The sequence below is a fragment of the Sinocyclocheilus rhinocerous genome, unplaced genomic scaffold (genome assembly GCF_001515625.1).
Source record: "Sinocyclocheilus rhinocerous isolate Xijiao unplaced genomic scaffold, SAMN03320098_v1.1 scaffold21, whole genome shotgun sequence".
Lineage (NCBI taxonomy): Eukaryota > Metazoa > Chordata > Actinopteri > Cypriniformes > Cyprinidae > Sinocyclocheilus > Sinocyclocheilus rhinocerous.
In genome coordinates, this window is record NW_015641422.1 from 725,333 (window position 1) to 752,443 (window position 27,111).

Consider the following 27,111-nt stretch of genomic DNA (forward strand, 5'->3'; position numbering starts at 1 on the left):
GTGTGTGTCCTGCTCCCCATGTGCCTTCCCATGCCCGTATCCTGATTAGTATAGTTCATTTGTCCCAGCTGTTTCCCTTGATGTTTCATTGCTCCCAGGTGTGTCTCGTCATCCCCTCCTCCTGTGTGTATTTAAAGTGTTCCCAGTACCTAGTTCTCTGTCCGCTGTTAAACGTCTTCCCTAGTTCGTCTCCCTTGGTTCATGAAAATGAAGTCTTGTTAAAGTATTCTCCAGCGTCTTCTCGTTCCTCTGAAGTGTATTGTGAGAATTCCTTAGTACATTTTTGTCTCAACAGCTTTATGAATAGGTTTTAAGAGAAAACTCTTAGCTAAAAACTTTTACTGCTATTTAGGAGAACTCTTAGTGGTAATAAATGTTTTGTGAATACGGGCCCTAATATTTCCAAAGTGTTTGCTGCTTCTTTCCATGGATTCAAGAGGGAAAAAAACAGCCCCATCATCAGTAGTCATACTGATACAGCACTTTAACTGTACAGAAAAACAGTTGTGACGTGAAGTCTTCAAGGTACCAAAAAAACATCTGTTAGCATGTTGACATAGGAGTAACTAAATTATTACTTTAGCAATCACTAATATTGGCCACTCATAACTCCTAAATAAATAAATATGATTTTGTAGTCATAAACACAAGCCTGCTTTGTATGTATTATACAAAACAAAAACATTTTATATCTGATAAAACGAAATAATTATTGTTAAACATGTTATAAACATCTATGTTTGAACAGATATTTGCAAATTTCACAGTAAAGATTGGTCTAAACATTTTTAGACTCTAACATGCATAGTGTTACAGTGTAAAAACTCATATTACTTTTATGTCTATGGTTTTATATTTTTTAGAACATTAAAAAAACATCCTGGCATCGTGAGACATTTAGATGCAATGAATGAAACATACTTCAAAATGTTTCACTTGATTATACATTTATTCAGGAATTGTAGTTTGGAAAAAGTCAAACTAGTAAAATGTGTACAAGTTATGTTACAATAACACAGTAACAACAGATACAAGTAATAAAACACGTACTCATGTAACTGATTTCCTCCACTAGATCAAGCATTGTCTTCTTCTTCTGAGGTAAATTCTGGCTTATTGCTCTCCGCACGTTTTCTTCCAGAAACAAAAAATAGCCGAGATGATCTTCACGTTTGTTTACAGAGGTGATGTGGGTATTTACATGTTTGCACATCTTACGTGGCCAATTATAATATGAAGAGTTACGCTGTTCGTGGGCATGATCACATTAAAGATAATGAGCTCAGACGGGAAAGACTGGACTTCAGGGTGGTTTCATGCTGTTTCATAGAATATTTGTTTTCGATATGACTTACTTCATTTAAAAGTAGACACGTCAAGCTTTCTCCAAATATATCTCTCATGTCTGTGTGTCAAGTATTCTTGAAACTGAAACTGAGTATGAAACTGAGTTTCAGTTCATTTTAGTGATGCATTTCAAAAAGACCAAGAAGGATGAAAGCGCACCCTGTTTATTTTCATTATTTTACAAATTGACCCTTTACAGATTCAAATGACATATTACTCTTATGTGTACGATCAAAAATGAAAAAAAAAGGTGGTTAAACTAAAACTATTAAAATCATTTTTAGCAATTGAAATAAAGCTGAAATGAAGTAAAATGAAGTAGTATTTGATGAAAAACTTGAAATGTTGCCTAACTGAAAGTAATACAATTTAAAGTAAAAGTAAAGTTGTTTCTGGTCCTCAAATCTGATTGGCTGAGAAGAGTGTGATATTCTAGTGATAACAGAACTCCAACCATTTCACCGTTTGCAGTATTTCTTACAGCAAGTGTCATGGCGGATGCTCAAATCCAAAAAATATATAATTAATTTTAATTACAAAAATATAATTTTAAAAATAATAGTTTTTAATCATTTTTATTGAAAGAGACTGAAACAGGGTTGTGAACAAGGAAGTTATTTTTTATTTCAACAACTGCTTGTAAGACAGCCAACAAATGTACTAAGCAGCTCTTTCATCGGGAATCACCCTTAACAGATGAAAGGACTAATATTTCATTGTGAATATGAGATTGAGATGAAGAATGAATGCTGTATTAGATGCAGGTAATCAACACACTCACTCAATCAATATCTCTCTCATAATACTCTTTTACACATAACACACTGCTTTTAATACAGTAATACAATAAGCTTTTAATGAAGCAACAACATTCAACATGTATGTATTAATTAATCATTATAAGTATTAATACATATTGTAATATTAAATAAGTTGCATAAAATAAAAAATCACTGCTGTTCAGGGCAGAAAGTTCAGATTGCAGCGTATTTCTTACAGCAAGTGTCATGGCAGATGCTCAAATCCAAAAAATATATAATTAATTTTAATTACAAAAATATAATTTTAAAAAATAATACTGTTTTTAATCATTTTTATTGAAAGAGACTGAAACAGGGTTGTGAACAAGGAAGTTATTTTTTATTTCAACAACTGCTTGTAAGACAGCCAACAAATGTACTAAGCAGCTCTTTCAACGGGAATCACCCTTAACAGATGAAAGGACTAATGTTTCATTGTGAATATGAGATTGAGATGAAGAATGAATGCTGTATTAGATGCAGGTAATCAACACACTCACTCAATCAATATCTCTCTCATAATACTCTTTTACACATAACCAGTGTTGGGAGTAACGCATTACAAAAGTAATAATATTACAGTAGTATATTACTTTTTGCTGTAACGCAGTAATATAACACATTACTAATACAACATCAGTCTGAGCTTTCTGAACCGTCTCTCATGCACATGTTCACATACCAACATCACAGCAGCTGAAATATGTACATGTTTACTCAGTGAAACCCACGTCCCCAAAGACTGCTGGGAAACAGCAGTACAGAAACTTTGCAGCTCTCTCACAAGATTCTCACACATGTGGGGTGGTTGTAATCATGGCTGAATGTCATGTAGGGGTAATAAAGCATGCCATAGTGTAATTTAGTGTCTTTGGTTGTGCCGCTCTCTCTCTCTCTCTCTCGGGTGTGTGTTTGTCTTCTCAGGGTTATGGGAAGTTGGTGCACATGTTGTTGATATGTAACAGAGGTTGGGCTCACAGGGATGCAAAGTTTGAATCTAGTCTTGTGTAGTTTACCAGTACTAAAAACATAGCTGTACCAAAAAATATTATGTGGTATAAAACCATAATTATATTATATTCAGCTATAAATAATACAGCTATAAATAACAACACTAACAGAAAACTTCCTGCATTTTTACGATTGTTTAAAAACAATCTGTTTGTTTTTTTACAAAGAGGACACCCCCAAAGGAGGTTTTGGAAGGTTTTGTCAGGGTTAGTGATATAGAATATTGTCATACAGAAAATGTGCTTTATACGCTCTAACAAACAGCCAATAAGTTAATAATAGGCATGCTAATAAGCAACTATTAGTCCCTAAAGTGTGAGTGAAGTGACATGTGGCCAAGTATGGTGACCCATACTAGGAATTAGTGCTCTGCATTTATCCCATCTAAAGTGCACACACACAGCAGTGAACACACACCCGGAGCAGTGGGCAGCCATTTTTTGCTGCGGCGCCCAGGGAGCAGTTGGGGGTTCAGTGCCTTGCTCAAGGGCACCTCAGTCGTGGTACTGAAGGTGGGAGAGAGCGCTGTACATTCACTCCCCCCCGATTTGCTTCATGTTTTGCTACAGTTTGAGAATTAAATATTCAGTTTTTTGTATTTTATAACTGCATGCATATATACACTACTTTTCAAAAGTTTGGAGTTGGTAAGATTTTCTTAATGTTTTAGAAAAAAAAATGTCTCTTATGCTCTTAGGCTACATTTATTTGATCAAAAATACAGTAAAAACTAATATTGTGAAATATTATTACAATTTTAACTAACCGTTTTCTTTTTTACTATATTTTAAAATGTAATTTATTTCTGTGATTATGTTGTTTACTAACTCAAGTAAAGAGAAAGAAATTAAATGGAAATACATTGATATTAATTTGACATTTTATTCAGCAACTCCAAATTCGATCTCTCAGGTCTTTATCACACCTGTTTCACACTGCCTATGTTAGCACTGCTTGTTAGTTTTTTTGTTTTGCCTATATTAACAGGTTACAGCAATCACACAGTGAGCGTGAGCCGTGCAGTACTGCATAGCAGATGTGCATAAGACACGCTGAGCTTAACAAAAAACAATGTATGAAACATGCTGAAAGCGCATATTTATATATTTGCAATATATAGTTTTTGTGAACTGACAAAATTATGGATTGAGCTCAGTCGTTGTGACAAAAATCTTTCCGGCTTCATCAAAGTAAACACACAGCGACAAATCATCTTTCATTTAATAAATCTGACTAAATTCAGATGTGTTCTTTGGGGGGTGAGTTTCGTTCCGAGTAATAAATCATTACCATTTATGTAAATATGATGCTCCTCCTCATATAAAAAAACTAACAGGTTTAAAATAGTTCTCACTGACTAACTCCTTATCACCATATTAGAATTTATTTTGATTACCAAACAAATACTCTGTGTGTTAAAATGAACACATGGAGCAAGAGAAACAGGATGTATTTCAACATATTTAGGAGGAATGTGTGATATTAAACAGTGAAGCAGAGCAGCATTAGGAACATAGCCATTTTTCTCAGCACACAGTCTCGTGTGGGTCATCGAATTACAGTCTTGCGATTCTGTCAAGTTTTCTTCAAAAATACTTTCACTATGGTCTCTAGAGAGCTGGTAATCTAATAAAAGTAATGGAATTTAAACCCCAGTTATTTAGAGATTTAATTCTATTATGTAATTTGTGTGCTTCCTCTCTTCCAGATGAATCTGATTTCTGGCTCATTCCACGATGGAGTCATGCTGTATTCTCATGCCCTAAATGAGACTCTGGATCGGTCGGGTGCGAGGCCCCCAGGGGACGTTATCAATAAGAGGATGTGGAATCGCACATACCATGGTCAGTTCTGCTTAAAGTCACCTATAGTCTCACATAGCCAGATTTGTATGCTAAGTAACAAAAGGTCTGCAGCGTATCCTGAGCAGGAAGAGACCATTCTGACCAATGTGTAATGTCACCAACCACTTTTTTAACTTCATTCACACTCTACGAGCACTTTTGTTTTGCTTTTTGCTGTTTTGCATTTAGTTTTGGTTTTATTTTGTTTTGTTTCGCTTTGATTTGCTTTGATTTCCCTTTTGTGGTTTTTGTGTTTCTTTGTTTTTTTGTTTTTGCTTTGTTTTGCTGTGCTGTGCTTTGAATTTTTTTTTGCTTTGATTTGCTTTGCTTTTTTGGCTTTATGTTTTGCTTTATTTTGCTTTGACTTGTTTTTGTTTGTTTGTTTGTTTTTTGCTTTGCTTTTCTTTTCTGTGATTTTCTTTGCGTTTTGATTTGCTTTGTTTTTCCTTTTGTTTTGTTTGTTCTTTGCTTTTTGTTTTGTTTTTTGTTTAGTTTTGTGCTTTGCTTTGTTTAATGTATAGTTTATTATAGATCATATACTGTAGCTAAAACATGTGTAAACATGCAAAAACGTTCCTTTTCTAGAATGGAACTATGCCTGCATACAGATGTTTGTTAATTTCGGGGAACACTAATTGCCATGTAGAGTGAAGAGAGTGTTCAACAGAAAATAGCATTGCCTGGTATAATATTAGCATTTGCATTTAGCACAGGAAGGGCAGATCCAATTAATATCTGTTCTGAGACATGCTTATATGGAAATAAGTGTAAATTCAATGTGCATAATGAATCAGCAATCCTGTCAGTCTAAATGCATGAAGTAACTAATCCAGTGATTATTTAATCCTCAGATTAAATAAAATGTATTTACTTCCCAAAAGTGCTCATTTTATCAACCCAGTACCTACAACTTTTTTCCAGGTGGACTGATAAGAAACCTGTACCCAGTGTACTCTCACACCTGTAATTTGCGTAACGTCAACCCATCAGATTAGAGTTTGCCACATTGAGTCCTTTCTTGTTCTGTGAGCACTATGAATCAGACAGTCAGTGAATGGACTGTGGACGACCTACAGGCCATAATGCCTGTGGCTGAGACTAGAAGTCACCAGGACAGCTTGTCCACACATTCACTCGTTTGTATAAAACACAGTTCTCTTTAATATTACAGTTGTGATTAGTAATAATACAGCTTGCGTGTATCATTCTGCTGTGAGAGTGCAGGTGTAACAGCTCATGATTCACAGCACAAACTGCTGAATGGAAACTCCATTACTCATGGTTCAGTGAGGCACTGTGCAGAATAGATCAGCACAAGTATAGTAAGTTTGTTTGGACATTTATTTTGAATGCTACTCAGCTGAACTGCTCATTAAATGTCTTATGAATGCATCTTTTTTCGGTTCCTGCCACTTGAGTCAATACTCAGTGCGGCCACTTTGATCAACTTGGAGATTATTAGTGCCTCAGATTGAGCTGCATGGAGATGTTCTGCTCCTCCAGGTGTCTCATTCAGCTCCAAAATGAGATTTCTGGCAAAGAGTGAGTTTGTTTAAAAAAAGCAAACAGGACACTAATGGGGGAAAAGAAATGCCTGTCGTTTCTCCAGTTCTACAGGCTGTGCCTTTTTCCGTCTTCTTTCTCTTTCTGTCTTTTGTCTGCCTGAGCTCATTAATAAGCTGTGTTTAGTTTGCTCTGCAGCTTGTGTTCAATATCCCCTTAAGGGTCCAACCAGCACCAGTCTAAGTACAGCACACACTGCCAATTGGCAATCTTACCCGTCTTTACAACAAGGTCCAACACCCACAATCAAATCACACTCAAATCGCAGAGCCGTACGTCTCAATGATTAGGAAAGGCATTTAGAAAGGAAATAGGCTTTAGAGGAAAACTGTGGCTCAGTTTAGACCCTTATAGTCGGTTTTGTGAGTTCTATGGGTTTAGATCTTATATAACATGTTAGCTTGCACAACACGTTCTTTTGCATGTGCGTGATAAAGGGATTCATAACAATTCGATCCTGATCCCACACATACACAAGAACCGCTGTGTGTATTTGTGTGCATTGATGTGTCAGTGTGTTTGTGTTTGTATCTGTATGTGTTTGTTTCACATAAGCATGTTTAAATAGAAAATGAAAATCTAAATGAACAAATGAAAGAAAGGAAAAGAAAGAACAAATAAACAATAAGAAATAGCAAACTTGGAGTTCTTTAACTCCACTGTCCACGCCACTGTCTGGCAGAGTTCAGCTCCACATCTGAAGATGGTCATATCGAGGTCTTTAGGAACATTACAAAATTACAGGCAGGTGTGTTGGATTAGAGTCAGAACTAAACTCAGCAGGACAGCAGCTCTCCAGGTCCTGAGCCGAATAGCTCTCTTATAAACAAACAAACGAAAGAAGAAAAGATCTAATGAATATACAAAGAAGAGCGAACAAAAAAAGTTGATGTTGTTTAGAAAACTTTTATTTAAAAACACTAACAATTACATTAACCAATACTTCAAAAGCTTGACAAGGCAAAATAAAACTCTCTGCGTTGAGTGTATAGGCTACAGCATTCACATTACCGCAGCTGCCCCTGCCAGTTCAGTTTCGCAGTTTCTCTGGGATGACGTGTGTTGTAGTGAAAGCTTCGGCCATGCTTGGGGCTCCTGTCCACAAAATATCTAATCTTGACTCATGAACAATAGGTTCCATCAACAACCAGAACGTTGTTGTTTTTTTTCTAAACCAAAATTTTGATCTGGATAAACAAACATTAGAAAGAACAAACAAATGAAAGGAAAATAAGAACAAGTGCAGAAGGAAACAAAAGAAAGAATGAACATTTTTAAAAATTAGGAAAACCAAGCAACTGATAGGAAAATAAGAACTAATGCAAAAGCAAACAAATGAAAGAATGGATATAAACTATTAGAAAGAACAAACAAATGAAAGGAAAATTAAACTAATGCAAAAACAAAAAAGAACAAACAAAAGTATAAATATCAGAAAGATCAAACAAATGAAAGGAAAATAAAAACTAATGCTAAAACAAACAAAAGAACGAACAAATGTATAAATATCAGAAAGAAAAAAACAAATGAATCAAAAATAAGAACTAATGCAAAAACAAACAAAGGAATGTACAAAAGTATAAATGTCAGAAAGACCAAACAAATGAATCTAAATAAGAACTAATGCAAAAGCAAACAAAAGAGCAAACAAATATTAGAAAGAACAAACAAATGAAAGGAAAATAAGAACTAATGCAAAAACAAACAAATAATAAACAAATATCAGAAAGAACAAGCAAATGAAAGGAAAAAAGAACTAATGCAAAAACAAACAAAATTGTAAATGACATATGAACAAATATTAGAAAAAATCACGGAAGGAATGTAGTGCACAAATAGATGAAAAAATAAAGCAAAAAATCAAGAACTAAGAAAACACAAAAGATATAACAAAAAAAACTGAAAGAAACAAGTGAACAAAAGATATTTGTACTTAAGGATAATGCTGTATCAGTCATGAGCTATAAACATATGGTGATATGTATCTTTTCTTGTGTTTACAGTTATTTTTTTTATTAAAACAGCCATTACAACAACACATAGTCCTTGAATAAGACTGCATCTGTGGATGTAATGACTATTCCCGTTCTCGCAACAAAAAACAGTGGGCTTCTCTGCTGCTGTGAGAAGCATTATTGCATATTCAATCACTGATATGCGATTGAGGGAAATCCAGAAGTTCACAGCAAAATTACCTCATACTTCTGTAATGCCAGAATCCTATTTAAATTGTTTGTGACTGCATGATCCCCCTCCGCTGTTTGTTTGGACTCAATATGTCCCCAATTTAAACGCAAATGCCGTCAAGCTCCTCAAATTGCCTGTTCTTCTTTTCCCTGTCCCAACACTCCTGACGCCCCTCACCTTTCTGCTCCATCTTCTTCTCCACCAGTCCGTTTATCCGCCTGAAATCCCCATTATCTTCTCTCTCTCATTGTCTCTCTCTCCCTCCGATAACCCGCTATGCATAAATCCAATCTCACGATATTTACCACCGACAAATTCAATCGCCCAGGCCTCTTTCCCTACTACATATCCATTCATGGAGCACAGCAACACCCAACAGACCAATAACTCCTTCAGGGCACAGCTAAACACAGAATGAGTGTGGCTTGTATTGAGAACCCTTGAGAGAACTCTGTGGATGTGGAAATTAATTTTGTGGATCAAATTTATTTAGAAGAAAAGGTCCTCACTTACACACGTTACAGGAAAACCTACAGTAGGAATCTGAATATCAGCGGTTTGGGTTACTGTGGCCAGTAAGATATCAAGCAGAACTCCCTAGCAACCACCCAGAAATATCCTAGTAATCGCTTCAAAATCCTAGCAATCACCCGTATCTGGCTCAGGGCCCTCTTCCTCGCCCGAGAGCGCACCCGAGTGTTCGCTTCAGTGTCGGCTCGTGCCCCAGAGCTCGCTCCAGTGTCGGCTCCAGCCCCAAAGCTCACTCCAGTGCTCCTCCAGAGCACCCTCCAGTGCTAGCTCCTCGTAAGCGCTTCCCAGTCCCTGAATCTAGCCCACGGAGGGCTCCTGTTCCCAAGTTTAGCCCAGTGAGGGCTCCTGTTGTGGCCAGTAAGATATCAAGCAGAACTCCCTAGCAACCACCCAGAAATATCCTAGTAATCGCTTCAAAATCCTAGCAATCACCCGTATCTCATAAACATTGTAGCCGAGTTGCATGGTTAAACACTACTCACATTTTCTTCAAAAAAATTTGAAAATGTAGTTCATAAAGTACTTACAGTGGACGGGGGGGTGAAAAAAATCACTTACAGCACCTTTAATTATCATCAAAGTGTCAGACTTTGTTCCTTGTTTTGTGTGTGTTTTGCTCCCCATGTGCCTTCCTTGCCCTTATTTGGTTTTCTTCCTGTTCCTGCTCCCTGATTGTTTCTCATTTGATTCCAGGTGTGTCTAATCTGATTAAGTTGTGTATTTAAAGTGTTTCCTGTTTTGAGTTCCTTGTCCGGTATTGTTCGTCCCCGTTGGATGTTGTATGGCGCGGGACACGCCTCCCGTGAGGTGGGAGTTATGTCAGACTTTGTTCCTTGTTTTGTGTGTGTTTTGCTCCCCATGTGCCTTCCTTGCCCTTATTTGGTTTTCTTCCTATTCCTGCTCGCTGATTGTTTCTCATTTGATTCCAGGTGTGTGGAATCTGATTAAGTTGTGTATTTAAAGTGTTTCCTGTTTTGAGTTCCTTGTCCGGTATTGTTCGTCCGAGTGCTACGTGTGTTTTCCGTGTTCCCTTTGTAACAGTTAAATGTTACTTAGGGTGTAATTCTACTACCCATCATTAGGGGACACTATGGTTCTCTTATGAGAAGTTTAAATACAGTTAGGTGGTAGAAGAAGAGAGAGATGTTTGGTAAGAGGAAAGCATGGCTTCCCTCTTGTAGCCTTACCTTCACTGAGATGTCCTGATTGGGAAACATGTTGTTTTATGCTCAATCAAAGTAAGGTCCTTTTTTTATGCATATTCACAGTGTGGCTGTATAAATTGCATTTCATGGTTTTGAGGTTTATTCTAATGTTTGTTAATATGTTGTTTATAGAAGGACTCCTTTGACCTAGCCTCCTTAGATGTATCAATGGTGCATTTATGACTGCATGGTACATTTTGAAAATATAAAGGACTAATTTCCCTGCATTGCATCTCCTTACTTTGGGTCATCGAAACTGGATATTAATTACAAGGATAAGAACTATTTACATCTGCCTTTTCTACAAGGTTTCTTCTTTCGCTTTTGGACTGGGACATATAAGTATAACCATCTTCATTACATGAACATTTTGTGCTCGTATTGTAACCTCATTTTATATATAGACATATTTTTGTATTGGTTCTCTTGGGTCTTTTTGTACGATTGGTTTATGGTATGTTATTTTTGCTTTGGGGTTTATTATTGTGAATTTCATTGTTGTTGTTTTTCTTTTTCATAATATATCTCTGCTAAGAAAATCAGTTGTCTGTTCTATGGTTCAACCTCAACCAGTTTAAGTATTGTGAGAAGTTAGTAGGTAGATCCCTCCCAAAGGAAAAATACTTTCAGATTTATAACTATTACTCATAGAAGTACGAGTTTGTTATACCTTGAAATCATTAAAATCTCTTGATTGATGTACTCCTCGTCTCCTTAGTGCAACCGTGACACAAAGCACAATAAGTTTGAAGTATCACCCACAGGCGAACACTGTAATTTGTACAAACATAAATAAAAAGGGCATCAGAGTATGTTGAAAACAAGTTGGCAGAAAAAAGCATTTTGTGACATTTTATATGTAAGATTAAGTCCATAAAATGCAAAACAATTGCTATAAATAGTTTATGCAATATATTTTTTACAACTGTCAATGTTCAGTTCTTAATTTAAAGGGCTAGTTCACCTGAAAATGAAACCTCTGTCATCATTTACTCACCCACATGTCATGTCAAACCCATAAAACTTTGGTTAAACGCAAATTAAGATATTTTTAATTAAATGACTTTTGAGAGTCCAGGAAACCAAAACATAGAAGATCCAAAAAATCATAAACGCGCCCTAAAATAAATAAAAAAATGAAGCATGTGCCTCTGTCACGAGCTAAAACAAATGTCTTTGGTTGTAACATATCACGCTTGAACATCTGAGCTTCTGCGTTTACCATATTTGATGAGCTCTATGTATGTGTGTTTATATGTAGTTTATAAAAGGGTGTCCCTCAGAAGGCTATCATTATATGTGGAGGTCCTTTATTAGAATTAAATTTGAAATCCTGTGCAATCTTGATTAAATAAATCAGTCGATTGACAGCACCAGTCTTTTTTATTTCTGCTAAAGAATCTTAGGAGAAACATCTGCGATAAAGCTGTTATGAATGCATGCAAAGTACTTTTTATTTTCATCACCCACTCGTTCTCATCCAATCAATGCTGTCCTCTTTCTGCATTTCCTTGTTTTTGTCCTTCATCATCTGAGGTGTATTAATACAGGGGTGTGTGGGCAGGACAGAGTGTCTGTCTATAAAAACAAACAAGGTCATCTGTTTTTTTTTTTTTATCCTGAAACATCTGCGTCCTCCTCGCAAAGGTTGTCATCTGCAGACCCGTCTCCTCTACCCATCCTGCCCTGCTCTGCCTGATTTCTTCTCTCCCCCTCTTGTTCACACTATCCTCTCACACTGCTTTCCTTGACCTCTGTCTCTTCTCTTCCTTTGCCACAGACCTGTCAACCTCCTCTGCCAATTTTATGTTCTCACTCCATGTTTCACAATCTCATCCTGTATCTTCCATCATGTGTTGCGTTCAGTCCCCGGCATTCTTCTCGAGCTTTCTTCTTCCAGTTAGGTTCCAGATGTTTCATCCACATGGATGTCTCACGCTCTCAGTGTGTCTCTTTTTGGTCTCCATGCAACATCGTTTTTGCTCTCCACATGACTGCCTGCCTGGAGGAAATCTTTGAGTTTAGAAGCCGGGGTCTGGTATAGACTCTAAATCACAAAAAAATTGAAAGAAACCTTTATCCGTTTCAACACTGGAAAAAAAATGCAGTTTTGAGATCCCTTTAACCAACTGTATGGAAGCCCATTTCTGCCACTGAATAAAAAATAAAAAAAGGTAATTGCGACTTTTTATCTCACAATGTTGAGGGGGTTTTTTTCTTGCAATTGCGTTTTTACATCTCACAGTTCTGACTTTTCTCACATATTTTTTTTTTGCGTAATATCAACTCACAGTTGCGAGTTATAAAGTCAGTATTGTGTGATATAAACTTGTAATTGTGAGAAAAGACTCATAATTGAGATAATTAAACTCGCAATTCTGAGAAATAAACAATGTACTTTTAAATGTACTTTTTTTTTAAGCAATCAAAAATACCAAATTTTATTAATGTGAGAAAATCTGTACTTGCTTTGTACTGTAGCTATAACATTATATGTAAAGTCACAGAACAAGATCACTGCTGATACAAACACCAATGCTAACACTTTAACTTGTTTACTGATTGATAAATGATTACATCGCCCAAACATATCAACACAATGTATGCGTGTTGAAATTTTTGAGGAGGCAGAATAAAATTGTTTTCTAATGACGCATTCAGTAAATCACAGATAGTCTAGTGAAGCATTACTGTAGATTTATTATGTGTATGTTTATCCTAGGATCATGAGACTGCAGTGTCAAAAGGCTGCTCTGACATGAACATATCCACAATTCACCCTCTATAGCTTACTGAGAAGACTTAAAGAGAGTGAAACTCCAATTCAAAGCATATGTACTTCATTAGAAGTGAAATTTGCAGTCCTGAAAACCATGTAGCAATTTTGGAACATTTTTCAAAATTCACCACAAAACAACATGTGCTTAAAAATCATGATTTTCATAACCAGTAGCACTGAAACCTAATTCATAGACTTTTTATACACCTCTGTAGACAGTTTTGTTTTCTTCTTCTTCTTCTTGTTTTTATTTTTAAGTCTCTTATGCTCAGCAGTGCTGCATGCATGTGATCAAAAGCAGCTTGCAGTAAAACAGTAATACTGTGAAATTATTTTTATTAAATTAATCCATTAATAATTTTGACTTTAACTGTTTCTATAATTAAGCATCATTGCTCCAGTCTTCAGTGTCACATAATCCTTCGGAAATCATTCTAATATGCTGATTTTCTGCTCAAAAACATTTCTGATTATTAATGTTGAAAACAGTTGCTTAATATTCTTGTAGAAACCATGATACAAGTTCTTAAGTATCCTTAGTAGAAAGTTCAAAAGAACAGCATTTTTTTATCTGAAATCAGTCACTTTTGCTCAATTGAATGCATTCTTCTATGTGCTTTAATGATTCATATTTGCCATTTATTAAGACAAAAGTGTACATTTATACTCCTATTTGACTGTGGTTTGGTGGTTAATGATCGTGGCTGGAAGGCTGTTGGTTAAAACCCCAGCAGAGCTTACACATTAGCGAGGCCCTTAACCCCAGGTGACTCCAGGGAGATGGACCGTATAGTAAAAATATACTGTTGCTTGGGTAAGACAGCATCTGCTAAATGCATAACATTAATAATTCTGTCTTAATTTCTTGATGTTTAACCCACAAGAACACCCAGTCCGATGCCTTGTGTTTAATGTCAATGACATTTTGATTTCCTCGAGCTTGCATAGTTATTTTACACTATAGTTAATAGGCAGCGGTGCGGAGTTTTAATAAATGCATCAGTGCGCAGCACACTTATCTAATAGTGGCATTAATGGCTGTGCGACAGAGTTCCCATAGGGAGGAATGATAACACTGAAGCGGCATTCACTTCCATTACTTTAAGTGCTTTCCGCCTCGCTCTCTCGCTGTCCCCTCTGACCTTACATTATTACCCACGAGATCCAGGTCGTAAATCCACTGTGCTACTTGTGACCTGAACTCAGGTCAGAGGGCAGGAGGTCATTGATGAGATTCTTTTGAGGATCTGTGGCCCTCAGATCAGCATTCATTTCCATGCAAGAAGATGTGGACTAAATCCTCTCAAAGCAGAGATGGAGGAGACAGATGATGGGATTGAGATTCAGTGGGAAACACTTTAAAGATGACAATTTGGAGTCCGTTTTAGGCTTCTTCACATATATTTAAGGACCCTAAACCACTTTCAAGTGTTTGTGTTCGTAATAGATTTTTTTGAAGATGTTCAATATTGACCAAACTTTTTTTTTTTCTTTGCAATGATTTATTTTTTGGACAGGATTTGAAAAAAAATTTCAAAGGCTACTGCCTATATAAGCAGCTCCTCTCCTAATATACTTATGAAATCGAAGTATAATTAATATTTAATACTAAAGTATGTAAATGATAATATGTAAATGATAGCCCATATTTCTCTTGTCCAACATCTTGATTTCACTTGTTTCTCTGAGCTCAGTCTCCTCTGTAAATGTACACTACTATTAAAAGTTTTTTTTTTTTTTTTTTGTGGAAATTAATGAATCATTTTATTTAGCAAGAACACATTAAATTGATCAAACATGACCATAAATGCATTTATAATGTGTCAAAATATTTCTATTTCATATAAATGCTGTTTTTTAACTTTCTATTCATCAAAGAGCCCTGAAAAAAATGTATCACAGTTTCTATAAAAATGTTAAGCAGCACAACTTTATTATTAATAATAATAATAAATGTTTCTTAAGCAGCAAATCAGCATATTAGAATGATTTCTGAAGGATCATGTGACACTGAAGACTGGATGAAGCTAAAAATTCAGCTTTGTATCACAGGAATAAATTACGATTTAAAATATATTCACTTAGAAAACAATTATCTTAAATTGTCAATATTTGAAAAAAAATTCTGTATTTTTGATCAAATAAATACAGCCTTGGTAAGCATAAAATACTTTTTTCATCAGTAGTTTTGGAGCAGAGCTTTAGTGTCAACTGTAAACCGATTACAGTCATACTTTTGAAAATAGCTCGCCTGGATATTTTGATGGTGTGCTAATCAAGACATGATTGCAATGAGTCATAAAAGTTGGTTGATACGCATGCTCGTTGAAGCGTAAGCGCTGCAGTGTGGTAATATGATCTGAATATTGTGCTGAGTCACGTGGGTTTGTGTTACACTGAGTGCTGGCACAGACCTTCATCCAGCATATGCTAGTGTTTAGCTACACAGCACATTCAGCCTGCATGCTTTATGCATGATGCTCACTGTTTTACCTAGTGCAGTTCATTCTCTAGCATACTAAACCTTTCATTCTCTTTATTTCATTAGATTTTTTCTTTTTAATAAGGGGCATTTTTCATTATTTTAATGTGTTTTGCGCTTAATTGGACTAGAGAGGTGTCTGCACATAAGCACTAAATATGAAGTTTGTATTGTATTGGTCAAAGTTATTGTTATTCTTTCAAAAGTGATTTAAACATATTTTCTCTTTGAATTACGTATATTTTTCTGAATACAAAGCAACAGAATTTAGTAGGGGTGTAACGGTACACATGTAAACATGATGGTTCGGTATGGTTTCGGTACAGCTGGGGGGAAAACATAAAATTGCTTTTTTTTATTAAACAGTGGTTTACTGAACAAATTGCTCTTACTTTAAATAAATTCAATTGTAACTCAAATTTATTTAAAAAAATCTACCTCAGTTTATGCTCTAATCTATAGGGAGCCCTTTTACATTACTGTAAGTTAAGAACAGAGCCCAAACTTAAATTTAATTACTATTTATTTTTAAATATAATAACCAAACCTGTAAATTGCACATAATGCAGTTTTTAAATAAAATTTTAAATTATAAAATTTCTATTTGTTGTTGAAATATATTCATTTTCACAGTGACTGTCGTAACTTGTTTCATAACAGATTTATTTAAACATACATTAAATAATTAAGACATCACTAACAGGTAAAGTAAAATATAATGAGTATATAATCTACTCTTTCGCGAAATGCTCTAGACTTCATTTCTCTAGCAAACTAACAAGCTGTGGACACTGATGACTTGCCTGAGGTAAATAAAATGCTATGTGGCATTTTGTTTACAAGCTATTTTATTGACGTCTTTCCGTGGTTGAAACAGTGATTGAGTGATTACATGAGGCATGAGATGTTCATTCTTGTTTATTTCACGGTAAAACTAGAAGTAAAGAGGAAGGGATTATCGCGCTTCGCGCTGCCGTTTGAACTGAGGCGTTTATACAGCGATCTGTCGCGCCACATCAAAGAGACATTTATTGTTTGAATTTCCTAAAAAAAACGGCATAATTTGAAAGATGAGACTTTGTTTCTTATCAAAGTAACAATATATAAAACTGGAAGTTTCCAATGAAGTTTCACTCAGGCAGTGGTAAAAACAATGGTATATTTGTTTGGTACACATGTGTACCAAACCAAAAGCCCTGTACTGAAAATTTTCGGTACGGATATGTGTACTGTAACTAGGGTTGCCAACCGTCCCGTATTAGCTGGGACGTCCCATATTTTGGGCCTAATTGATTTGTCCCGTACGTGACCTCCCTTGTCCCGTTTTTTGACTGCTACGCTGATCTAACCACTTACTGATACAACAGCATCAGTGCTGATCACTTGAGAATGATCACCGATACCTGTCATCATCCAATCACAGCCCCCCTCACGCAGTATACGTTAAGTAAATCAGAAATCGTGAACATAACTGTTCGAGGAAGGCTGCGCCGGCTCTGCCGGCTGGTCGCTCCCACCTCACAGCAAGCGCCGCTCGCACTAACGCCAATTCCATCCATGTTTTCACTTCAGTAAATCAGTTTTGGTGAATACAAACTACGTGATTATTTTTCATGAGTCCAACATCCCGCCGCGCAAGAGACGTGATCAGTAAGGGAAGTCGTCTTTCACTATTGTAATGTTGTTAAATAGAGAATATTTAAGTAACTAATAGCATAATTCTTAACCTTGGACCTTATTCTTGAAACACAAAATGACTAATAAAAAGGTGTCAAGCACCAAAATCAGCCCATATTAAATCTATAAGCTGTCTTTAATTGAAAAATACGCATTTTCATGCATACTATATGTGTGTGTGTGTGTGTGTGTGTGTATACACGGTCACTAAGTACCCAAGCCCCCCGTAAGGTGATTGTCCCATATTTTCATTTTCTGAAGTTGGCAACCCTAACTGTAACACCCCTAATTTAGTAATTGTATCTTGTTTTGACAATGTTTAGTGCATATTGGTGTATCCATTTATTATTGAAAAAATACTAATTTTATTTGGACTACAAAAGCAATTGGCAAATACATTTAAAATGCAAATTTTGCCAATTTAATAGTTTGAATTAGTTTTTATTTTTATATTTTCTGTTTTTATTTTAATTTATGTTAATGTTTTAGTAATTGTACGTGTCAATTTTATTATTTTTAATACATTGATATAGCTTTTTTTTAATTTATTTTAATTTATTTTTTTTCAGTTTTAGTTATTTTAGGACTTAAAGTTAAACTAAATGAAAACGATAAATAGTTCCTTGGGAACTAGCTGAATGAATATGTTGTTTTTTTTAGATTTGATTTTATTTCAGTTAACATTTATTTTAATTTATTTATTTAATTTTTTATGGTTTTGGTTGTAGCTATCTATAATAACCCTACTTGCCACTTCAGATTTGTAAACTGGTACTTTACTCTGTTTTTAGAGTTCTAGGTTTAGGGTTTTAGGGTTTTAGGGCCTCATATTTTTGCACAGGAAACCACAGTGCAGCTACTCTCCCACAGTTTCCCACAGCGCTCTGCAATCCATATGGAAGCAAACTGTTTTCCTTTTTGAGACCAAGATCATAAACATGTCCACTTTGCATTTTAATATCTACCATTCTCAGCATCCCTTTGGAGTGACTTCTCCGCTTTCCTTTCCTACATCATGGGTTTGCTGAAGTCAAAGAGATCATCTTCCCAGTGGCGTAATCCCTGTAGCCCTACTCCCTGGCCTCTCTCAGATTTCTTCATAAATTAGCGCCATTTGGTGTGCATGTTGAAACCCACATCCCTCCATCTCACCCCCCTCACCGTCCATGAGGACATCCTTTAACCATCTGCAACAGACTGTCTATTGACATCCTCTTTCTCTGTGGGGTTCATCTTCCCAATCCCGTGTTCTTGTCTCGCCCGGTGTCCCCACGTAACACCCTTCCTCGTTCAGGAGAGGCAATTTGATCAGGGGCTGAGCCTGTCATTCACTCTCCTCACGTCTCCATGGTAATTACATTAGCTCCCACCCGCAGCTGAGGCTGGTGCGATGTCACTTCCCCAGATGGACCCTTGCTTCCCGTTAGCAGGGATTTTTCCACACAGGAACAGACCCCTCTGTTAGGACCAGCTGTGATTTTCCACTGACCATTTCTTTTTGTGTGCATGAATATGCTTTACATTACCTGTAGCTTATGCTTTATGGGTTTGAAGAGAAATTGAGTAGAAAACGTTTTATTCTAGCATCATTAATTCTTTTTTTATCAACACTTCAGTAAGTTTCATCTAAAAAAAAAAAAAAACATTTTAATCAAAAAGCTAAAAAAAAATTGCATTGTCAAAGACTTTTTGCAGTAGATTTAGTCGACTAAAGTCTGATGGGTTTAGTTACAGTTTAAAGCATTTCAATGAAGCATTTCTCTAAAAGTTTAAAAACTCCATTAACTAAATATTTATTGAGAAAACACCCATTAACTGTTAATATGAAAGATATTAAGGTTTAAACATGCAATATCGACACATTTTTAACTGCTTTGACATAACATTCATTCTGACGGGATCTCTTCCCAATTCGTCTATCCTTAACATTTTTGTCTCGTTTTTATTTGTTGACAAAAATGTCAATAGATTTTTGTCATAGTTTTTGTCATTCAAATCAAGTTTTTATTTTGTTATCGTCTCGTTTTCATCAGTGAAAAAATGTTGACACGAATTTATGAAAATTATTCATCAACAAAATGTATATGCTCACAATAATAATCAAAACATTAATTATCAGAGTCTGAGTCCATCAGTACCTCCGTCATATACCTCTTCGTCTTTGCGGACATCGACAGTGTTTTTCTCAGTAACATTAGGCAGTTTTGCATTAAATGCTGCTGAATGTTTGATGATCATGTTAGCTTACTTGTGCATAAACAAATTCTGGGCCTGTCCCAAAACCCACACTTGTGGTCTTTGCACTTGAACACTTGGTCTACTTATATGATGTATTTAGTGTATTTGGCTGAAGTGTTCAAGTGGGTGTGAAGACAGTAAGTGTGTAGAACTTTAAATTATCCAATGGGACACACTTACAACATAGTGTTGTAATAATGTAAGTAAAGTTTTTACAGAGCTTTATTTACTGTACACATTTTGTACATTTAATACTTTGCACTTTAAAATAAACTTCTACATTTCTGTTCAGTAGTCCCTATGTATGACAATTTAACTGTGGTGCTTCTAGTAATGTGATAAAAAGCAGTTGCAAACATTTTACAAAATATACATACTCATCTCTGCAACAATAAAATGTGCAACACTTTATACATTTTACACAAATGGTAGGTAATATCTAATTAAATTAAGTTTTCTTCAGTATCTTGCGATTTCGGGGCACGTGAGTTTCTGAACATGATGCATGATGTAATATGCTTAGCCTCAAATACTGTTCCAAAGCGGTATTAGAGATACAGTGTGGATTTAGTGTGCATTAAAGGCACTGGATTTTGGCATTTTTCAGACCTGGGAGAGTCTTGTACATTTCCTTCCTGTCACGTGTATGTGCTCTCAAGTGTCCAAGACCACAAGTGTGAGTATTGAGACAAGCCCTCTATCCACTCCTTCTGGTTTATTATTCTTCTTCATTTATTTTTGGATCTGGAGATGCTGTACTATTTCAGAAGATCTGTAACAGCACCCCCTACATATAACAGTAAACACGGATTGCCAGAATAACTTGTCAGTGGCAGTGAAGTGTTGTGTCATAAATTATGGAAAATCTTGTCAATGGTGGGGAAAAGAATTAATCAGGTTGATTTTCAATGTTCCTTTTCCACCTGTTCACATATACAGCAACTTTGTCAATAAAGTTCACTGATTTTCCATTTTTAATTACATCACATATAGAACATTGAAAGGATATAGAATATTAGTAGTCACACAAATTCCTGTATGTGAGTGTGAGAATTGAGAATTTACATTGATACATAAGAATTTACGTGGCTAAAGCATTTATCTATCTATCTTCACATTAGAAATGAGAAACTGCGCTCACAAGCTGTGGATTCGCTGTTGGGTCCAGGCTGGTTTGCACTGCCAGGAACAGCACAATGTTTGGCTGAGTTTCCCAAGTTTTATTCTTATCATTAGATCCTCTAGTGTTTTAAAATAATAGTACCTGTCCAACTTTGATTACCTCACTGTGACCTCACTGAGTATCATCTATATGTAAACTTGAGTGTTTATGGAAATTCAGGAAAGTCAGAAATCTTAAAGGGGTCATATAATGCGATTTCAAGTTTTCCTTTCTCTTTGGAGTGTTACAAGCTCTTGGTGCAGGATATCCTACAGGGGCGTTACATTTCCGACGCGTGCTTGTGGTGTTCGGCCAATCACAATGCACTGGGTCAGCTGGCCAATCAGAGCAGACTGCGCTTGTCAAAGGAGGGGGCTTTGTTGAAAACAACGTGTTTGAGAGAGGCGGGGCATAGAGGACCTACAATAATGTACAGTATTTGAAAAATAATGTGTTTTTTGAACATTAAAGCATGTCAACATATTCTGTTACACCAAATACACAAAATAATGATCTTTAAAATAGCATCATATGACCCCTTTAAATATATACATGTGTGTATGTGTATTTATATTTACATATAAATATATACAGTACACACACATATATTATGGAAACAAACTTTTATTTTGGATGCGATTAATCATGATTGATTTGACAGCCCTAATTTCGATGGACTGGGGAGGAAGTTTTGAGTTCTCTATAATGTTGTTTTATCTCAAAAGATCTAGTAATTAATGATTGCTCAATATATGACCCATTTACTGTCACGGCTATGGTGTGTAGAGTGAGTCAGCACAACGACGAAGACGATAAGTTCAATAATCTTTAATAATTCCACAAGAGTAAGTTCAGACAGGGCAGGTACACACAAGGTAGCGTAGTCAATACGACTAATACCGGACTATGACAAACAGAATAGACAGAACTAAAGTAGGGGTGCTAATGAGAGACAGACAGGTGAGGAGGATCAACTAACGAGGACACAGATGAACTGACTAACATAATCAAACACAGGGGAAAAACTAGGTCACGGAGCACATGAGGGATGAAAACACAACAAAAAGGTCCATGGGGTGTGACATTTACATGCTTGTACATATGTAAATTTGGCATGTTTTTCAGGTATTTAAATGAAAAATAATCAAAAATGTATGCCATCTCCAATATTTGTATCAAACCATGAGCTTTTATTATGTAATTATATGGCCATCTACTGTACCAGCTGTCCGCTTTTCATTCTCCTCCTTGTATTCACTCTGTTGGTTTTGCTCCAGGTTGCGCTCAAGTCTCTGGTTAATCAGCTGCATTCAGCAGTAAATACAGCCCATTCAGTAGCTATGCTCTCTTTATCAACCTGAGCACCAGACCTGCCTTGCGCACCCCTGGGCCGCTCAAAACACCCTTTCTCTGTGAGAAGCTGAAAAAGGAAATCTATTCCCCTCTGAAAAGAAATCAGACCGCACAGAGAGAGAAAGACAGACTAGGGAACATAAAGCAGACTCCTCAAAACCCCCTATTTAGTTCCTCATTTGATCAATGGTATCCTTTTACAACTGTGCAGAGTAACAAAACTGCATTCAGTCTTATAGTAGCTTGGACAATGTCCAAATCATCTTTAGTTCAATTTAGGAAATATTGTAGGATTTTTTACATATATATATATATATATATATTGATAAAAAAAATAAGAGAGAAAACTAAATGATGAATCTATAGTTCACACGCAGTTTATTCATTTTCAGTCAGTACAAGTACAGGGTAATATAGAAGTTGATATTGGCCTACTGTGACAAGTATCTCATAGTAGAAGCTTTCATGACATTGCAGCCAGACCTTTCTCAAAATCACCATTGATAACAGTCACACACAAAAAGTTCTTCATCTTTATTTATAATTCAATCTAGGAGTAGCAGAAGCCGCTAAACTCCGAGCCGTTCTCTATATAAAACTACTATATTTGACTCAGCAAGGAATGTTATTGACAGAGTTTGTTCGCAAGCCGGCAACCGCTATCGACAGTGTGTGGAGCAGTCGTGCTGTGAAGTTCTTATAACAGGCAATCAAATCCACTTGATATTGACTGATATCCACTTGATATTGACAGACTCTCTACCAACCGCCAACCATCAATTCTGAATTTGTCTGAGCTCTTGCTTTGTATTGGATACCCGGTAAAGAGTCAATGCTTTTGTAAGTTGCTTTGGTTACAAAGTAGTGGATCTGTTGCCACTACTTAATTTAATGCATTAGTGCAAGTTAAAAATTCCAATTTATTGATTTAATTAAACATTTTAAGTTTTAAAAAAAAATTAATGAGTTGTCCTGATATCTTAATGTTGATAATTACATCAACGTAATACTGTGTGTAACTTCAACTTAAATATCTGTGTTAGTTTGTTTAAAACATTATTTAAGTTGTACTAACTCAATGTAATTAGCTCCATAACTTCATTTTTTCAAGTTCACGTTTCAGGTTCCCAGCATGCTTTGCATGTGACTGAATAATGAGCGGTAATGTAGAAATAAACTCATATTTTATGCATTTCTATTCAAGATCAGAACAGGAGAAGATTTATTAATGTTCAGTGTTCGGTTATATTAGTATTTAAAAGTGTTTCTGTTATGTTGGTGGTTTTTATGAGATTACCATTGTGCTGAAGAGTAGAACATTAGGTTGAGAACAGACTCACTGGGCATTGTTTTACATGCAGTTTCAATCAGAAGGCATTTGGTTGAAAATGCTAAAAGATTGGTTTCCTGGCAGCATTAAGTGTTGTTTCATCAAAAAATAATATTTTAGTAGTTTTTGTAACCAGTGTCCATGATTGAATCAAATTTAAAAAAACAACTTAGAACAATTTAATTTTTATGAGTATTTAACTTAATAATTGTTAGTTTTAACACAATTTTCTAAGTATATATAGCACAATATAGTTTATTAGTTGAACTTAATTTCAGAAGAAGTTGCCTTAACTCAAAAAAATTGATGCAAACTGTTGCGTTCATTTTTTTTGTTGTGTCCAAACAATATTTTTTAGAGTGATGGTTTGAGGTTGATCCATCTGTGAAGACCTTTTCACATAATCTCTGTCAATGTTCCTCAGCGTATTAAACTCAGGTCACTATGATTTCAGTGATGTGGAAAATGCAGATGGAATTTCAGAATGGAATTTACTGTATAATGGGGAATGTCAAGGAATGTCACACAATTTGGATGAATAAAATAAAAGTTTGTGTTGTGAAAGTTGTGAGAAGTCACTTGCCTGCTATGAAACGGACAACATGGTTAGACAGAGGAATACGAGGCATGTTTAAGTGTGGACATTGCAATCATTGTGACAATGTAATTCAAACTAAATCATTTATGGATGTTTGCACAAAGAAACTGTATTTAATTGGATCCTTCATTAATTGTAAAAGTACGCATGTAATTTATAGGCTTCAATGTCCTTGTAACTGTTTCTATGTGGGTCAGACTAAACGTAGACTGCAAGATAGATTATGGGATCACAAAAATGCAATTCGTACAAGAAACAAAGATTACCCCATGGCAGTACATTATGCATCTGCACATGACTCAAATCCGTCTACTTTAAGAATTATTGGTTTGGAAATTGTAACTGGATCGATTAGAAAGGGTGATAGATTACAAAGACTTCTACAAAGGGAAGCCTTTTGGATTTTTCAGCTAAAAGCCACCATTTTTCCTGGTTTGAATGAGGAATTAGATTTAACTCCATATTTGTGAAATGATTATCAGTATGATCATTATTATTATTATCAAGATATATATATATTTTTTGTATATGTGATTATACTTTGAAATTGTTAATGATGCTATTGGTCCCCCCTGTAATGAGTATTTTGGTTTCTCCCATTTCTATTGAGCAACTGATTATATCTACACCTGTGACTAATTTTGTACTTGACACACTCTGAGGGTTTAAGTGTGGACATTGCAATCATTGTGACAATGTAATTCAAACTAAATCATTTATGGATGTTTGCACAAAGAAACTGTATTTAATTGGATCCTTCATTAATTGTAAAAGTACGCATGTAATTTATAGGCTTCAATGTCCTTGTAACTGTTTCTATGTGGGTCAGACTAAACGTAGACTGCAAGATAGATTATGGGATCACAAAAATGCAATTCGTACAAGAAACAAAGATTACCCCATGGCAGTACATTATGCATCTGCACATGACTCAAATCCGTCTACTTTAAGAATTATTGGTTTGGAAATTGTAACTGGATCGATTAGAAAGGGTGATAGATTACAAAGACTTCTACAAAGGGAAGCCTTTTGGATTTTTCAGCTAAAAGCCACCATTTTTCCTGGTTTGAATGAGGAATTAGATTTAACTCCATATTTGTCATATTTTTAATGTTTCTAGAGTGAGCCATGTTTGAATAAAGGCTTTTTAACATTTTGGAACTGGAAGAAGTGCCTTGGATCCGTAGTTTCTATAAAAATAAAAGTTTGCTTTAACTTGAAGAAATTATGACAGAAATAAATTGCAATTGTGCATTAAAATGTACTTTTCAAAGTAACAATAAGAACAACTTTAATAGTTTTTTTGAGTAATATTACACACATATCACCTTTTTTCATCCATGTTTTAATTTAAACTGTTTGTCCAAAAAAAAAATTTCCAGTTTTTTTGCCAAAAAATTTTGAAAATTAATTTCATTTAAAATTAATTAAATTGTTAATATTTTATACATTCTGTTTATTACCATCATTTATGATAATAAATTAGTATTAAATTATAAAACACACATTCCAGAAGAACAAACAACAGAAATTTCTAAAAAATACAATAAAAAAATTATATGGCACTATTATCTTTAAACTTTTATAAATTTTTGACAAATTGATTAGAAATCCTTTTATTTATTATAATTTAATAAAACCTTTAAAACCAGACAAATTAGAACAGAAAATACACAATTTGGAAAACAGGCCCTGTAAACTCCATGGAGCAAATCATCAAACAGCACTATGTTGCTTACAGGTCCAGTGTTGCAACACTAAATTTAAACTTTTTCAACTTTGACCCATTTGGAAGCCTGTTATTACTGGACATGTATGAATTCTAAGTAATAATTGTTTTTACGATTTTCACTTTTTTATTGCTGCCTAGCAACCTTCATCTGGAGGGCAATGCGACACATGTCGCTTGTGTTTCGAGGTGCATTTCCCATCATGCAGATCATGTGAACAGGATATATTTTGGTCAGGGTGGGAAGAATATAGATTTAGAAATGTTCATGCTTTTTATATGTCTTGATATGAGAAGACCCCACTTGGTCCATTCCCACACCCAAGCAAACCAGTGAGTGTTCTATAAGCCTCTCCCCATGATTCAGTCCGCAATCCCTCTGGTGGCATTATGAAGTTCTTGTGTCCTGTGATAGTAGGATTTTTAATGCACATTCTCACCACATGGTCCCACTTGTTCAAACTTGCACGCATATGCTGTGTTTTTGCTTACCAAGAGAACATCCTATTGAAAACATTTCATAAAAGGAAACATTTGGTGTTTCTGTTGTAAATGGTTTTCAATGGTTCTTGTTGTGAATGGTTTGCAGCATGAATGTAGAAAAAGATTGACTGTTTATGAGTATTTATGTGCAAAATCTTACACAGATACAGCTGAAAAATCTGTAATATCCTATTAATGCCAAATGTTTATGTGCCAAAAAATTAATGTCTTTTATTAAGAAAAATCATAAACAATTTGAGCAACATACTTAGATTCCATTTTGTAGGAATCTCCCTTTCTCTCACAACAACAAAAAATACTTTGTATTGTGGCACAGTATTTGGATTTAATACAGTTTGTCACTGAGGTTCACTTGCAGATTTAGGAGGAACATAGACTGGCTGTATGACACTCTCATTTGAGCAGAATATCTCAATAGAGATCACAAAACTCCAGTCGACATGTTTGCTGATTTTTTTCAGATCATCAGTGCTTTTTTCTCAAAGCAGAAAGAGCACATACACGTAGTTGCCAGTTTGGGATTGTTACGGGGCTGACAAGACGTGAGACATGCGGATCCATGTGCAAGCTTTATTAAAGCAGAGAGGTCAGAAACACAGGCAGTGTCGAACAATGGCGAACAGGTATATGGCGGGCAAGACACAAGAATAATCCTAGGGCTAGCGAAGGTCAACGAACGGCGAACAGAATCAAAAGGGCAAGACTAAAGGGATAAATCCAGGAAAACAGGCAAAGATCAGAAACCGAGAAAACAGACAAGGCAAGGCAAGA

The 27,111-nt window shown here is 35.5% G+C and overlaps 1 protein-coding gene across 1 annotated transcript in view; it reads left to right on the forward strand.

Annotated features, from left to right (window-relative positions):
- LOC107754786 (atrial natriuretic peptide receptor 1-like) overlaps positions 1-27,111 on the forward strand; it is a 102,094-nt gene that overhangs the window by 46,918 nt on the left and 28,065 nt on the right. The window contains exon 5 of the mRNA XM_016571373.1: positions 4,867-5,002. Coding sequence (XP_016426859.1) covers positions 4,867-5,002 — 136 coding nt within the window. The remainder of the gene's footprint in view (positions 1-4,866; positions 5,003-27,111) is intronic.